Consider the following 16,674-nt stretch of genomic DNA (forward strand, 5'->3'; position numbering starts at 1 on the left):
ACAGCGAAGAATCATTTAGTACTGGTAAATCACGACTAGACCTCTTGTAGATGCGTACATGACTAACATCAAAGAATCATTAGATTCACCATTAGACTAGACCGCTTGTAAACGGTTACATGACTAACAGCAAAAATTCATTTGGCATAGATAGCCTAACCAAAAAAGTTGATATCACTATAGCCGACGAAGATTACATTCGGCAATTATATCCAAAAGGTCAGAACAGGAAGTAGCTACAGGGCAAAACTTATTAGCTCTGTTTACAGCAGGAAAGCTAAGCAGGGCCCGCTTGAGACCGAGTGGCCCCCTTTGCAGCATGGTCTGGGAAAAATGTGGTTCTTGCTCAGAGTACTGAAGCCAGCAATATCCCGTTAAACAAAAGGAAGGAAAAACGAGGGTCAAAATCATGAGAATGTGGTCGAAGAAGCACAAGCATGAAGGAGAGCAAGTGTCTGCTCGGCGATTGCGCGTTTCCTCGCTTGCTTTACCCACTCGGTAGCTATTTCCGCTGCTTCACTTCCTTGTAACCCTCCTTCCAAGGCATCAGCTGCTGTACTTAAGTCTCCGTCCACAATCAACCTTTCCACTCTGCTTATAAGGGACTCAATGCCATCTCCAGAACTATCCTCTTTAATCTGAAAACCAATGGAATAATTTGAAACTCAACTAGAAATACAAAGGATAACACACCACCAAAGGTACTAATTATGACTACAAGAGGCTCACTAAGGGCAAGCACAAATGGTGAAGCAACACAGTTGAAATGAAATATGCTATTGATTTCAGTAATATCAGATTATTAGATTGTTCTAGACCACAAGGTTCTGAATCGGCAATAGCAGACAAAAAAATAATATATAAGTGCCCGATTACTTAACAACTACTAAGACAAATAATTGCACTAGCATTCACCTTGATGGAAGAGGCAACACGAGCAAGAGCATGTGTCAGGATTCCACCACCACCTTCTGGTATAAGGCTGAAATGCCTGATAGTTTCCTTCAAGGAGTTAAACTGCACACAAAAAAGTATGGTCATTTAGGCATTTAGCATGGGTAGCCAAAGTGCCAAACTGATGTTTCTCAACAAGAAACACAGAAATTTGTGTTCAGAATTTTTAGGTTTTGGTTGAAGTTTAAGAATTAGCCAGGGTACACAAAACAAGAATCCAGCCTGTTTTACCAGCCAGATCGTGGAGGTTTTCAGAACCCTTTTCATAACAATAGCTTGACAGATGGTAATAAGAACTGTTATACATTCTATTCAAAAACTGCAAGTATTCAAAATTCCATAATCCATTCCGGACAATAAGACATGCAGATACCTTACACAAAAAATAGCTTGATTAAACAGTAGCGCATTACATATTCAATAAGGGTATGAACAAATGCATTCATTCATTGCATCACTACAAGCATACCTTTTGTTTCAACTCCATCCGGGTATCTGATCCGTAATCTAAAACATCTTCCGGAAGCGACGAAAGAGCCAATTCTAACAGTGAATCTTTGTCAATACCTTCAACAGATTTATGCAATAGTTCCACTTCTGATCGGATTGGTGATCCACTGGATAAAGCGTGTTCCAAGGCAAGAGTACCCTGCAAGATAATAATGAAAGAGGCAATTCCCTATATGTCATCATGAAATCTGAAAGAGGAAAAGATGGAAATTGTGCTTCCAATAGTTCCTAAAGAAAAGGTTAGAACTTGGAGGCAAGCACATAAGGGGCTTCAAGGAAACTTACTAAGGCAAGCTTATGAACTGAATGACTCTGTCTAGCTTCTTCAGATCGTGCATAAAATGCCATGCATAGCGCATCAATCTGAAATGGAAGAACAAAACAAGGTCAGAATTTCCAAGTGCAAGCAAGCTAAAATTAAGGTTGTTTTCTAGCAATAAATGATATATACTGGCACAACAAGCATAGATAAAAAAACTGCTGCCTGGAACAATCATGCTCCGGATATAACATTGGGAAGGCAAGTGATGGACTAAAAACAAAATGTTAGAAAGCTATACTGTCAAGGGTCTGTGTTGATTATCTAGAACATATGTTATGACATCTAGAAAAGGAGTCCTACAGAGGAACAAAAAAAAGTTTGTACACATCCAGTCATATGCTAATAGGAATCACTAGCAGAAGAATTGAGAAATGGAACAATCAAAAGGAACATTGACTAATAGGAGAGCACCATGGTCAGAAACTGCCACATACTCTGAACCTATGCAATCCAATCTAAAGTAGTACACAATGTCCTAAATCAGGGCTATAACAAACACATGTAATAAAAATCAAAAGCTTTTAAGTAAGCCAGGCCTCTGATTTGCGTACCAAAGGTGCAAAGCTAAATTTGAGAGGCACTACAATGCCACTGAGCCAAACATGCCTTTTAAGCTGGGTAGCATCAAGTAAACTTCAAATGGCTATTTATGACACTGCGGACCCTAAAGATAATTGCATAAAGTTCTTACATTGAGGTTTGCTTCAGCAATCTGTTCAATCTGGGTTGCTTTCTCTTTTGCAACAGCTGCAGCCATTTCAGCTTTTGCCAACTCTTGAGCCTTTTCAATTTGTTGCCTTGTTTCTTCTTCCTGTTAAATCAGCAATACTAAGGTCAATTCCTTAATGAAAATGAATTATCATAAATAGAGTAAAGAATTTATAGTAGACATCAAATCTAACACACCTTCCTCTGCAGCTCATCCCGCAATTTTTGTTCAGCTTTCTCTTGAAGTTCCCTTATTGCAGCAGCATTCTTCAGTTTCTCTTTCTTTAACTCCTGATAAGAGCAAGATAATTGATAAACATGATAAAGATAAATATTTCATCTGAAATTCAATGCAAACAAGAGGCACTAAATAGCATTATAGCCTTAAGGAATAAAGTGAAGAACACCATGCATATCACACTAAGGATATTTTACAGTTTTGCTTTAGTGGCATTTTCAAACAGAACTGGAAAAGGATAAAATTAAGTTGTTACTCCTCTTCCCTCAAATGGTATCTAGCATTTATAAAACTTTAAAATGTACATGTAAAGTATCAAGACTTGCTAATAAATCTCACAAAATTATTATTTTCATTAATTTTAGTATTATACTATGACAGTGAAAACCTCACTTGAAGGCAATGAAAAGCAGTAAATGTCTACATGTTGGAATCTAAAAAAAAACTAACATGGACCAATCATGTCTGCTTCATACCTTATCCAGAATTGCTGCCTCTTCTGCATACATTAGTTCCCTGGCCCTGGTGTCTTTCAGCTCCTTTTCATATTTCTCCTGAGAAAATTCAAAGTAAAACACATAAAATTAGTACTATCAAATGTGTCATTATAGAAACTGAAAAAGGTATTCAGTCTTAGGCTCATAGCCATGTTTGCGAATTGCTTAAAATCCATGACAATTAACAGTAAAGAAACGAGGAAAATAGTGTAAACCCCAACCACAAAGGTAAACTATAATGCTGAACCTTAGATCTTTAGCAAATAAAGACCATAAGGAAGCAAAAAACAGTAAATATAAATGAATAGCACACCTTCAACTTTCTTTTCTCTTCTGAATACATGTAAGCATCTGCATCTGCCTGCTTCTTTTCAGCAGCGTGAATAGCTTCTATGATATCAAGTACCACTTTACCATCGTCAGAAGGTTTTTTGGGAAGAGCTTCATCCCTACTAGTTTCCTTAGCAGTCTGTTTTTTCTCAGAAAAAAAAGAAAAGGAAAAAGGATAATCAGACAAATAACATGGAAAGGATAGGAGAGATATCATTCAAGTGTTGTCAAGTTATTTCCAGCCACTTCTTTGTCTGTAGGTAGTCTTTCGTTAAGATTGTTGCAGTCTAAAAAGATAACAACTTTGAACTTACTGCATCTTTTGAAACATCAGGCTCATCTTGCAGCAAATATGTCTCCGCAAGAGATTTCTGTTCAGCCACATCAGCTCCTGAGAGATCCTATGAACAAGGATTGATTTTCAATAATCAGAAACAGCATCATCAACCATTGCAGAAGCAAGAAGTACAGAATAGTTTCTCAACACTTGTGCTACATGGAAACTATGATGGTGTCTGCAGAAGTAATGACAACAAAACAAAATAGATTATGACAATGTAAGGAAAGCTAAACAGTGTGGGATCTTCCCTGACAAAAACAAACAGCTCCAGTAGTTCCCAAATTTACAGCCCTGTATGTAAAGTAATTTGCCCAATGTTTCCAAATTAGTCCAACTTGTACCTCTTCGGCATAAACTTGATGTCTTAGAGAGGTGAATTTCTGTGGGTTGGTAGTAATGGAATGGTTTCATTATCTAAGATAAAGAACACTTCCCAGTTGGTTAATAGCGGGATACTTCTTCACGAATCTCTGCTACTTGAATATTGAACAGTGCAACCACGAATAGGAATGAAACAGCAATAGCATCTAAACAAATTCACTATGAAAAGTTGTTCAAGAGTGCCAGAAATCTGATCAAGTTGAATAGGTCAGAAACAAATACATGTGCAACAACAAACTGTGGGACCTGCACTTATGTGGGGCATACCAAAACTGGTTTATGTAAGCCAAATTGCAAGAGGTTTCACTTGCAGTTTTTAGGAATTTCGTAATATAAATAGGACCTAAATGATGTAGCTGGGTCTAGAATTCAGATATTACAGTCCCTGTTACACTCCTAGAATCTGTTCGAGTGCCAATTTGGAGCTATCATCTATCAATAAACATGCAAATGTTATGTTAAGAAAAGGCAAGCAATGAGCACAAAGGAATATATACCTTTGGTGCATGTACATCCGTGGGGGGGTCATTGTAAGGACTGACTGTTGTCGGGCTTGACTGTACTGGAGTAACTGTGCTGGCTGTCTGATCAGTTTTCTGTTCATGAGGAACTTCACCTGTTTCCTTATCATCAACAACAACTGGATTTATCTCAACAGCCGGAGAATCTTGAGATGGCAATTCAGTGTGAGATCCGTGCTCATCTGGAACTGGATGTGTCTCTTGGCGTAGGGTTTCTGATTTCTTTTCTTCTTCAGGAACAAGCTGATCCCTATCAATTGGAATCTCTGGTGCACCCGCCTCTTCATTTGCAAGGTCCTTTGGAGTATGAGCCTCTTTATCGCTAGCTTGAAAAACCTCAGTGTTTGGTTCTGACATGATCTGTGTCTGGTCAACCTTTTGTTCAGAAGGAACCTTAAGATCTTCATACACCTTTGCGACATCTGGATTCTTGAAGCTGAATGGTAATTTCTTGTCCTTAAGTTGGAAATCTATATAACCAAGTTGATGTGCGCCCACAGCTGCAGCACCAATCACAATCGTTCCAAGCACAAGCTTTGAAACATTGCTTCCTGACTGAGAAGACTCTTCTTGAGAACCTGGGACAGTGTTCTGCGTCGAATTCTTTTGAGATGCCTTTGTCGAGTTGCTTCTGGATCTAAGGAATGTTGGACTCTGGCCAGATAAATAATAAGGTCATTCGTCACTTCCACTGAACATAGACTAAATAGTAGTAGTTTATGAAAGCATTAGGAAAAAAAACTACAATAGGATATAGTTGGTACCCTAAATGGAAAATTAAACAAATTGCTGGCCCTAGCAAACTAAGATAAAAGAAAAATACTATTAGGATTAACAAACAACATGTTCATATTTGACATGACTCCAGTATATGTGGGATAGTATTCCATTGTACCACATAAGCTCAAGTATCCCACTTAAAATATCTCCATCCAAAGCTTACTTGAACTAGAACCAACAATATCACAACAATCAGACACAAAGAACAGATGCGGCCTATCATAGCAAAATAGATTTTTATCGATTAATAAGAATATAAAAGTTTCAATAATCTGTGCAGACGAAGTCTCTTGAATAATCACAAGCATACATCCTTTATTAGACACAGAATCATAAATACCTTATAGCAATATGGACAGTCTAAACTAAACATAACATGTGATTGTTATCACAACCGTATCCAACAAGTAGACATTATTCCTCAGACAGGCGAACAAGGAATCCTAAAAACTCCTAAGGCAGGTGAATAAGGACATTAGCGCGCGCGCCAGAGCATTGTGCTCCAAATAATCCTTGCATGTGATAAATAATCCTTGCTTAGTTAACTCAATCTCAAGAGGCAGAAACTCTAGCATTACCAACCATACACAATTAGCAGCCTCAGCAGCATTTCCAAACTAATCAAGCCAGCAGAAATCTACTTAACCAATTCAACACTTCAAAAAAATGCCCTGCCTAAGCTCCAACAGTCCAACGAACAACCGAATTTCTAACACGGCAGACAACTCTGAGAACAAACACCCTGATCAAGTGACAACAAACGGGAACAGAACCGCGTACCTCGCCGGAGATCGGCCTGGGGATCCTCCCGAGAGACCGCAGCGAGCGCAGATCCCGCACGCACCTGTGACAGCGGATATAATCAAGCATTAGGCGTCGAAACCCTAATTTGGGGATGGGGTGAGCACCAGAGTCAGTGCCCGTACCGGCGCAGCATGGTGGTGGGATATCAGCGGAACCACCACCCCCCTTGTTATCGCCGCTGGGGTGAGGATGAGGAGGTGGAGGGGGTGAGGGTCGGTCGAGCGATGCGGCTCCGATCCCTCTGCACGGTCACCGCCCCGAGCCGCGCAGCGGCGGCGGCGACGGCGGCGGCAAGGGAGAGGCGGCGGCGGGTGGGGAGGCGAAGGCGCAGAGCGGCGCGTCGCCGGGCGGCTTCCCGAATGAAGGAACGCTTGGAGAGAAAGTTGGGGGGTTGTTCAGGTTAAACAGGGGAGGCGTAAAATCGCAAGACTTATTAGTTTATTTTCTTTTTTTTCACTCGCCGCAAGTGACTTTTGAAAGGAAAATATAAATACACGAAGATTCATAAGCTTGGTAACAACTTTCGATTTTTTTCCTTCTTGTCCGTTCACTCTTCTCTTTTTATATAAGAAAAAAATAAACTTCACAATCTACCTCTCGCTCCGTTTAAAATAGTAGATCGTTTTAATTTTTCTAAATCTATAGATATTATTATGCATATAAACATATACTATATATATCTATGCATATAAACATATACTCTAGGTAGTGGTGAAAACTACGCACCTAGACAAAGTAGTTCACATCGATCCTATTCACATTTTCGGAAAAAAGAAAACACGTTCTGAATTCCTCACGGTACCGGCGGGCGGCGGCAATATTGCGAGCCCACGATCAGGCCTCGAAGGAGCAGAGCGCCATCCCGCTGAGACCCCCCATCTCGGCCTCGTTGGTGATGTATGGCAGATGGCACCGTGCATGCCAAGTTGCCAACACCCCACACAATTTCAGCTTGCATCCACATATGCAGCCTATTCAGAAAACTCATTTCAGCAATTCTGCTTCCCGCAACTGGAGTCTACCAAACGCTATGGGTCCCCTCGTCCAGGATATGTACGGCAGCTAACGAAAGCCCAACGCAATGCAAGCAACCGAAGCACAGCCTATCTGAATCTTTAATCTTCCTGTTACCCTCTCCTCGCATCTTTACTCTCCTCGCATTACATGTACAAGTACAACAACATGACGAAATGACCAACCACAGACAGACAGTATACTCTACAGCAGTCAGATCCTGCCTACCAAGTCAACGCTAAATCGGGGGAAAAAAACCTGTCAAAAGTTTAACAGGGCTAAGCTACCAAAAATGTCACTGAGATTGGGGGTGGAAGTATTGCATTCCAGGGGGCGGCGGCTGCTGCATCGGCCTGAAGGGCGGCACGCCAGGCTGCTGAAGGGCGAACTGCATCTGAGGGGCTAGGTTCATCGGCATCTGCTGCTGAAGCATGGGTTGAGGCTGTGTCTGCGGCATGACAGCCATTTGCGGCTGGGGTGCTGAAGGTGATGGCCTTCCTAAGTTCATCATCTGCGGCGGTGGTGGAGGCGGGGGCGGGGTCATGGTGCTCATGTTGTAAGGCATGCCCATCATTACACCTCCAGGCTGCTGGACAAACTGCTGGGGAGGGGCCTGGTAGATGTTGTACTGGGGCTGGGGAGCAGGGGCTTGGCTTTGCATAGGTGCTTGCTGTACTAGCATTGCCTGGGGCTGCTGCTGAGCTGTTGTGGCAACCACTTGTGGCATTGGAACGAAAGCAGCAGCATTGGCTGCACTTGGGACCTGCAAGGGTTGGTCAGTTTTTTGCCTCTTATCTGAGCGCGTTTCAGATGAATTCTTCGCTTCTTCAGCAGCAAACTTAGAAAGTGCAGACTGCAGTATCTGCTGAGAGTTTGATGATGCTGCAATCTTGTCCGCAAGGATAGCAGCAGCTGTCTTCTGCTGCTCCTTTACTTGCCCATTGGGAAGCGCCTTTCCTGGCTCTGCTGACTTGGGAAGCGGAATGGTTGGCTCATTCTTGAGTCTCCGTTGCATGTTAGAGGCTTCATGTACCATTGCTTCAGCCAGCTGTTGATTGGAAAGTTAAAGACATAAGAATGGCAAACGTTTACATCTCGCAGAACATTACAAGCCTGTTATGACATTTCCATGGTTTGTGGGGGTGGGGAACATTACCTGTAACTGAGTACGAACTTTCTCCAATTCAGATTCCTGATTAACATAAACAAGTAAGATTTCATAGCTCTGTAGCCAAAATATAAGTAATGACAACAAGCAAATACAAATTCAACAAAAAAACTAAATGCCATAACTACTTAGGGATCATGTTGTTCTGACCTGTTCCTGCAATGCCTCCTTCAATTCAGACACAACAGCTGCTCTATTTGCTTCAACTACTTTTAGCTTTTCAATGCATTTTTTCATGTTAGCCTCCTCGTCCTTTAATTCTGCACAAAGAACCTCACGACGAGGATCTTCAGCTGCATCCAGAGAACATTTTAAGAATGTCTACTAAGGTAGCAAAAATGCAGGGCTCGACTCAGGTTGGCAACAAGTAATACCTTTGCTACAGGCACTGTCAACATCCTTCTCCAGCTTTCCAACATGACGCATAGAAGTCTTGCATTTTTCCAGGTCAGCATCTTCATCTGCTTGTTCACTGTGAACAGTATGCAATGCAGATACAATTTTCTCTGCAGTTCCTCCCACACCTAGTCTCTGATCAAAGACATGATGAAATTTTAGAGAATTTCATAGCAACATACAATTGTTAAAACAAAGTCTAGTAGGAGCAGAAGTCTTACAAGTTTTACAGAGCGCGAATCTCTTTTGACAATCTTTATGCCCGAACCATGAGAGCGCTTTTTTGTCATATCTAAAACAGGAAGAGGGGCAGCTCCAAGCATCACATCCTTGATGCCCCCAGCGCGTGAACCAAAAACTCTCCTTTCTTGCCATATGTCAACCTAGGACATGCATTGGTACGTTACTAGTAAGTTTTGTAGCAACACGACAATATTAACAGGGTACACGTGTATTTTCAAAATAGATATGCAACGCTAATTGTCCAGCTCATAGCATTGATATATGATACTCACCAGCCTAGATGCCACCTTCTTCCCACGATCATCACCATTCTCAGTTACATCTTTAAGCGCCCCAGGGAGAACCTTCCAAAATTCTTCTACAAACTCTGTCCCATTGCGCTTGCTGTTCTGTAAGATGTCATTAGCAAGATACAGGAAAGGGACTTTCTGCTCCTTGCTAGAGCTGTGGAACTGCTTGTCCCAAGTCTGGACAATTTGCTCTGCATTCTTTCTATGATAAATGCACCAATGCGACAGCGCTAGCAGCCACAAAGAGCAAAAGTCAAGGCAAACAACCAGATAACAAGAATACATGTTATGACAAAAATTCAATCTATTTAGACCACCTACATAGGTTAAAAGATTTGAAGTCAGACTGTTTCAGTAGGCATTCTATAAAAAGAACCGAACAGAGAGTCCCCAGCAAGTCAAGAATCTATCTGAAAATAGTGTAGACGGGCACAGAAGAATTTGCATTTCTAGGCGCCTAAAAATTGCTATCTTGCGCAGTACGTCCCGATCCCCTAATCAAAGAGACATCCCTTTGAACGAAGCTGACAGCAATTCGACGGACACAAGATTACACGCAAAAAGAAGACATGTCTCTATAGTCTAATCTCACAGAAAAGCGAGACTAAACGCAGAAATTGCAACTTCACACTAAACTTCCCGGAAGCACCACCAAACGACCCAAAATCCAAAGATTTGACCAGAGAAAAGCAGAGCAAGGATACTCTCGATGCATTGCTGCGTATTGTTGAGCTTGGCGAGCTTGTCAGCGAGTATCTCCTCGCTGAACGCGCTGTTCATGGCCGCGCCCGAACAGCACGCAGAGCTCAAATCGCCGATGCGTCGCGCAAATCTTGTGGACGGGGAGGAAGCAGGACCGATGGACCCTAAGCGGAAACGGTGCTAGGAGACCGCGGCGGCGGTGGCGGAGGCATCGGCCGCCGAAATCTCGATGTGTAGATGGATCGGGGAGGCTAGGGTTTGGGGAGGTAAGAACTAAGAAGAGGAGTGTAAGCGCGATTCAGATCGGCTCAGGCGTTTTCCTTGCGTGTTTCTTTGTTTTTTCTTTGGATGCTTTAAAAAAAGGAACATTACCTTATTATCATTCTAGTCATCAAATTATATAAGTTTTAAATTTAAACTAAGAATGGTATTTGAAAAAGATAAAATATATTAACAACAGGGTGTTGTATGAAAATCCAACTATTCAAATAAATGATGGCCTTCAAATACACAAATTTATAGGATTTAGGTTAAACAAGTCATATCTTATTTTTAAAGATATTAGATTACTAGCTTCCATATTTTCTTCTTTATTCCAGTATTATTCGTCTCTATTGTAACTTTCACTTCATACAACACTTTTAATTATATAGGCGATCGACAAGACTTGATGTTTAGCCAAACTTGTATTCTCCAGCCTCTTTATTTCTTATGTTTGACTCTAGTTTCTTCGACTACAACAGTCATGCCAGTCGTGTGCTACCGTCGATAGTGGCGGACCCAAGAGATTTTAGGAGCCAGGGCAATTTAACAGGCTTAGCAATACATTAGATCTAACATCTACTGTATACGGTCTAGTAATTACTTGGGCCTAATGAACTCAAACATAGAGGAGCCCGAGCAAAGACCTAGGGTCGCCCGGGCCTCGATTAGACACTAACCATCGGTCAACAACCTTATACTCATCAGCTACTACTAGGCCATCCTCACCCTAGGTTTCTATAGCCAATGAGGGGAGGTGTCTACATTCTCATCCATACCCTACTCAAAACCCAACATATCTCTAGCATGTTCTAGCATCACCAATAACGTGACATATTCGAAAAGATACGCTAGTACGTTAGACGTTACCATAACGCAGAAGTATTATTCAATTCTCGAGAAATATAAGGAATTTCTGTTATAGGAAATTTGAAAATGTGAAAAATTATTATGTTGCTAGTTAATATATCAGACAAGAGACTTGCTGCAAAGTCAAATGCAAACACACTTTGCAATATAGAGTTGTATGCACATCATAATAGGGTGGTGTGCGCATGTATTTCTATTGTAGACACGTGTTTTTTATAGGGACTTATTTTGGATGCAAAATGTCATATGCAAGTTCCGCTCCTTAGTAGTGAACACATGGCATACAAGCACTATGTAATGGAGAATGCTCCATCAGTGTAGCATCTCGTTAAGCACCCATGAAGCTCCTTTAGTCGGGCAGCGTGACAAAGTTTTGGCCTTTTGGGGACCCAACGAGGCAACGACCATGACGTCGTGGCTACTAGTAGAGGAGTTCAAGGTGACAGTAGAGAATCGCTATGAAAGGTGAAGGCTCGGGACTTGGCCTTCGGCCTTCGCATTGTAATGAGCTCCTTCATGCTGCACGATCTGATCTGAGCGAAGAGTTCAAGCAGTTCTGGCTTTGGGCGCTATCATCTCTTTTACCAAAAAGGCAAAAAGTAACTATCCGCAAGTCATAATCACTCCCATTAGGCATCATAACCAATAATGCAATTAACCAATCCCCAAAGAGAAAATGCAGTGCCTCGCCTTTGTACAGTTCAGTTAAATCAGCTGAGATTTGAATGGATTACAAACGTACAACGCACACAAAGATGCCACGCGAATTCATGATTGCAGGAAAGTGATAATCCGAGCCTTCATGATTGATTCTGTACGAGGTAAAAGAGATGGCATATTCAATCTTGAGGCTTTCATCACGCAGGTTGAATTATGTTAGCGAAACATCTGTTCACCTCCACAGAAGCAAGCAACAACGACACAGAGTTCTCCCTAATTGCCTCAAATCATAAAGCACCTACACGCCCACACGTGCCGCAGAACGTGTGGAGCCTTCTTAACTCTAAAGGAAAGTTCGAATGCGAATGCGAGGACAGGACCGAAAGAGAGCCAGGACTCAGCGCATGGTAACTACTGCCGGATCGAAGATCTTCACTTCTTCCTCTTCTTTGGGGGCTGGAGTGAGTCTTCGTCATCATCTTCCTCCTCATCCTCGTCTTGGTCCTCATCTTCCCCATCTACAGCATCGTCGTCATCTTCACCACCGTCATCGTCGTCATCATCTTCACCGCCATCATCGTCATCGTCGTCGTCGTCATCATCATCATCATCGCCACCACCACCCTCCTGGTCTTCTGGCTCTTCCTCAGCTTCCTCACCATTTTCCTCAGCATCACCTCTTTGTTTCTTCTTGTTCTCATTGGCCTTTGGGTTATCATATCCCTCTCCTTCTGAGATGTCCTCTTCACCCTCCCCAAAGTCACCATCCTCGTCCCCATCGTCACCACCGTCATCTTCATCACCAGCATCAGTTGGTTCAAGCTCGTCACTCTTCTTTCCACTCATCTTGAAGTCAGGCATACCACAGATAGGACCCTGTACATTGATCAAGCAAAATATGCAGATGTCAACATTCAGAACAAAGTCAAAACACTGAAGAAACAAAAATTCATATAGCACAAGATTCATTGTCCCGCTTTCATTGTCCAGGTGATGATCTAGATACCCCTTTTTCCATTTATCCTGGGTGGCTTCTAACTTGTAACCAGCTAAAGGCAGCTAATTCAGATGGCTAGAGACATCAAAGATGGATGTATTGTACTCTAAATTTGTGCCGGGTCGATGAGCGTAAATAGGATAGTTTGCTGCAGAACTGGCCTGTAACAGTCATCCATAACCATGTGGAGATACAGTACCATCCACCAGTCGACACGGTAGATGACCGGATCTAAAGAAACAATGACTTGGATCCACTGCAACTGTTTATGTACCAGCTCTGGAGGGTAGGCTGAAGAGTACAGCAACTACCCGGGGCCACATGTCATCCAGGGGCCCGTATAGACGAGGGCAAGAACTAGCTTTCAATTCCTACCCTGAGCCTGAGGCCGAGGTAGGCCAAGGTGTATCTGCTGTCTGGTAATGTAGCCCCACTGGAAATTTACAAAAGGGCTTTGACAATGAATCAATGATGCAGAAAAGGGACCTCGTCAAAATCTCTATTGCCAAGGGACCCCACTGCAAAATAACTACACTGCAGGTCTCTTGTGTCGCAGTCGCATCGCATCTCCTGCTGGCTACTGCAAAGTGCAAACGGCAAACACGCGGACCAGGGGGCGACAGCCTTGGCGTTGAAGAAAGGCTTTCTCGTTCTTACGAAAGTACAAAGCTATGTGCTGAGAAATTAGATGCATAACAATTTCGAAAAAAAGGAGGGATTTAGCCGCATAATAACACTACTACAGAAAATCAGATCACTTTTTAATCATCTTGCTTAGAAGGAAAGCACTGAATAAAACTGTCCAGCAGCTCCTTGTTGTTTTTGGAGGGAAGGGGAAAAAATACTTTTGGTGCGGTTGGGGGGAAAAAATATCTGGAGAGGAATCTTTCGGTGTCATGGGAAGCGAATATTCGGGCGCGGGGTAAGCACGTAATTAGCAAGCAACAAGAGGGCGCTTTTTATATCCTGTGGCCCGGTGGGCCCACCCCCCGCGGAACTCAAATCCCGGGCTGGAAACCACACCCTAAACCCACCCCCACAAATCCGCATCCGAAAAGTCCAAAACAAAGAACAATATCCCACCCACTCAACGGCCCAAAGCAGCCTCGCACCAGTAGGGTATTTTCCTCGAAAAACAAAGGAAAAAGGGCAAGCTAATCGAGGTGAGAAAAAAAATATGTCACCGAATCAGAAGAACCAGAACGACAAGACGAACAGGAGCATGCCGGTTGTTTTACCTCGGCGACGGCGGCGGCGAGCAGCTTCTCCAAGACGGCGGCGTCGCCGGCTCCGGCGGCAGCTTGCAGGGGCGCGGGCGTCACGGTGTCCATCTGGACGGCTGCAGAGGAGGCCACGTGGACATGCACAGGGAACAAGGCCCGTCAGATGGGACAGTATACCGTTGGAGGCGAACAAGGAAAACTTAAAAACTGGCAGCGGTTTACTTTCCCAAGGCCAAGCAAAAGGCCTTCAGCCCTGAGATTTTGTGCACCCTAATTTTAGCAAAAACCCAATCTTGGATTTGCTCGCAGAGCACAAGGACAACAACTGTCAGGTAAAGAAGGCTACGGGGGGAGGCTACGGGGGGCGCCTCGGGGCAAAAATAAAATGGATAAAACAGAGATGAACATGGGATGAACAAGATGGTACTTCTTGTCTCAACAAGAGAACCTGAAATGTTAGACTTCCATCCGTTCTGCCAGAAAAATACTTCACAAACATGCACATAAAGGTTCAGGCTTTGCAAAAGATTAAAAAAAAACTATCATGGCTCCATGAAACATGAAAAAACAGTTCATGAAACGACAAACTAGGAAGAGTTTAGGCGTTAACAGAGGCAACAGATAGGATTATCCTCACCAGCAAGAACATGAAGTAATTCAGTGTGGCCAGACAAGAGACCAGGAACAGGGGAGGTTACCTTTGTGTCGAAGAACTGGAACTAGGAGGCGCAGATCTGAAGGTCTCGAGGAGGCTACTAGTACTCAACGGGCACAACTAGGCAAACTCCATGGCTGCAACGGGAGGGTGGAGCAGAGGAAAGGAGGAGACTTTTTCACACACACTAGAGAGAGGAAGGAGGGAGAGGGTAGGGAGCCGGGCAGCTCGGGCAGGAGGGGCAGGGCAGGTGGTGGGCGCAGGATAGGCCGGGGCCAAGCCATGGCTACTGATGGGTGGAGGGCATATGTGTAAATCACTTGTTCCCCCGGACTTGAAGAAAGATTGTGTGGACTCCAACAGTGAAGGGAAAAAAACTGAACGGTGTTAAGCACGGATTAATTAACCCGTGTTAACTTTGGACCGTCATCTCGTGGTGGGCGTTCGGCTTTTGCTTTCCCACCCGAGACCAGAACAGCAGGCGCAAGCCTGCGCTTCTCGGACCGAGAGCCTAAACCAGAGCTGAACTCCTGTGGCAACCATAGGACAGAGGCAGCGGTCAATTCTTCACCGGCCAAGCGCACGTCGCTAACACGTCATTAACGTCTCAGACATGACGTGATATACCAAAGTTTTATTGTTCTCGTAGATAAGATGGGAAAATTCAGTGCAGGAGACATCAGACGTGCATTGAATATCACCGTGAGTTGGTGGGAACAGCGGACGGCCGTTGAGCCATCAGCAAGAAGCACGCGCTGGAGCAGAGTTTCATTAATTTACAAGGTAAAATCCGGAAAAAGATCCGAGTACTACGTCAGGTGGACGCCCACCTGTTTCCTCAGGAAGACCAGAAATCTTTGGAAGAACACCCTCAAAATCAAAATTAAGAAAAAAGAAGGCCACCCGTTCCGGCATGCAGGATGCCAACGCCCGTGCGGCGACAAACCCGACGTCTCAATCGTCCATCTCGAGGTCCAGACACAAACAACGGCAGTTTAACAGAGGAAATCCCAGAAATGGATGGGGACATCATGTCGGCAGTAAGCACCGGTCGTGATGATAAAACACGTGTTTGCATGAATCTAACCAGAAAGGCATGGGAAATGAAAACCCAACGGGGAGGAAAGATCAAAAGCCAAGATTATCATTGGCAAAGCTTCAGCAAGAGCATCAGGCTACTTGCATGCATGATGCCTGTGTAAAGAAAAGCTGTGCAAATTAGTGGGGGCAACAGCAAGTCGGGAATGCGATTCCTTTGTTCTGGTGGTCTAAACATCTTCAAAAGCAATTCATGAGTGTTCAAGTCCGAATCATTCATAGCAAGGGTAGTAAAGTTCATACCTTTCCAATTTGTCTGAGGCACCAACTGTGCTGGGCGCATTATACCATAACTCTACTCCATGTTGCACTATACGCCAATAGCCCCCAAAATAACCAGGCCAAACCATGCCCATACTCATAAATAGTTCATGTGACGTAAATCATGTCCACCAACTCACATTCTAACATATAGCTGAAGATCGCAGAATTAAGTGAGAGAAGTTACAAGTTAACAGTGGATAACTCTGAACACCATGCTCTGAAATTCTTTTTGCATTCATGATTTCACGGAACAAACGATCTGACTAAGATTCCCTATACTAGTATACTTGAATGCGTTTGGGCAATCTAAGAATCAAACAAGTCCCCTGAGATTTTTCGGCTTAGAGTTAATTAGGACTACTGATCTGAAAACCTTAAAGAACCACGAGAATTTGGATAATCAGTTCAACATAACTCTGAAATAAGCTCAATCAAATTGCATGCTGTA

General features: G+C 43.3%; 3 protein-coding genes across 3 annotated transcripts; all 3 read right to left on the reverse strand.

Moving 5' to 3' along the window:
* Positions 1-68: 68 nt before the first annotated feature.
* LOC101779666 (microtubule-associated protein futsch) lies at positions 69-6,782 on the reverse strand. The gene is made up of 12 exons (XM_004976912.3): positions 6,508-6,782; positions 6,362-6,425; positions 4,778-5,455; positions 3,874-3,960; positions 3,543-3,698; positions 3,209-3,286; positions 2,693-2,785; positions 2,478-2,597; positions 1,750-1,827; positions 1,424-1,603; positions 916-1,017; positions 69-638 (listed from the first exon to the last, which is right to left on the reverse strand). The coding sequence occupies exons 1-12, from the start codon at positions 6,516-6,518 to the stop codon at positions 408-410; spliced, it is 1,878 nt and encodes a 625-aa protein (XP_004976969.1). The 5' UTR covers positions 6,519-6,782; the 3' UTR covers positions 69-407.
* Positions 6,783-7,489: 707 nt separating this feature from the next.
* LOC101780067 (regulation of nuclear pre-mRNA domain-containing protein 1A) lies at positions 7,490-10,532 on the reverse strand. Its single transcript, XM_004976913.4, has 7 exons — positions 10,201-10,532; positions 9,479-9,726; positions 9,185-9,346; positions 8,942-9,098; positions 8,718-8,860; positions 8,556-8,591; positions 7,490-8,447 (listed from the first exon to the last, which is right to left on the reverse strand). Exons 1-7 carry the CDS (start codon positions 10,274-10,276, stop codon positions 7,695-7,697), a joined length of 1,575 nt encoding a protein of 524 aa, XP_004976970.1. The 5' UTR covers positions 10,277-10,532; the 3' UTR covers positions 7,490-7,694.
* A 1,612-nt stretch (positions 10,533-12,144) lies between these two features.
* On the reverse strand, positions 12,145-15,364 carry LOC101780871 (prostatic spermine-binding protein). Its single transcript, XM_004976915.3, has 3 exons — positions 14,908-15,364; positions 14,225-14,325; positions 12,145-12,865 (listed from the first exon to the last, which is right to left on the reverse strand). The coding sequence occupies exons 2-3, from the start codon at positions 14,315-14,317 to the stop codon at positions 12,422-12,424; spliced, it is 537 nt and encodes a 178-aa protein (XP_004976972.1). The 5' UTR covers positions 14,318-14,325; positions 14,908-15,364; the 3' UTR covers positions 12,145-12,421.
* Between the last annotated feature and the right edge of the window lie 1,310 nt (positions 15,365-16,674).

Source organism: Setaria italica, chromosome VII (assembly GCF_000263155.2).
Source record: "Setaria italica strain Yugu1 chromosome VII, Setaria_italica_v2.0, whole genome shotgun sequence".
NCBI lineage: Eukaryota > Viridiplantae > Streptophyta > Magnoliopsida > Poales > Poaceae > Setaria > Setaria italica.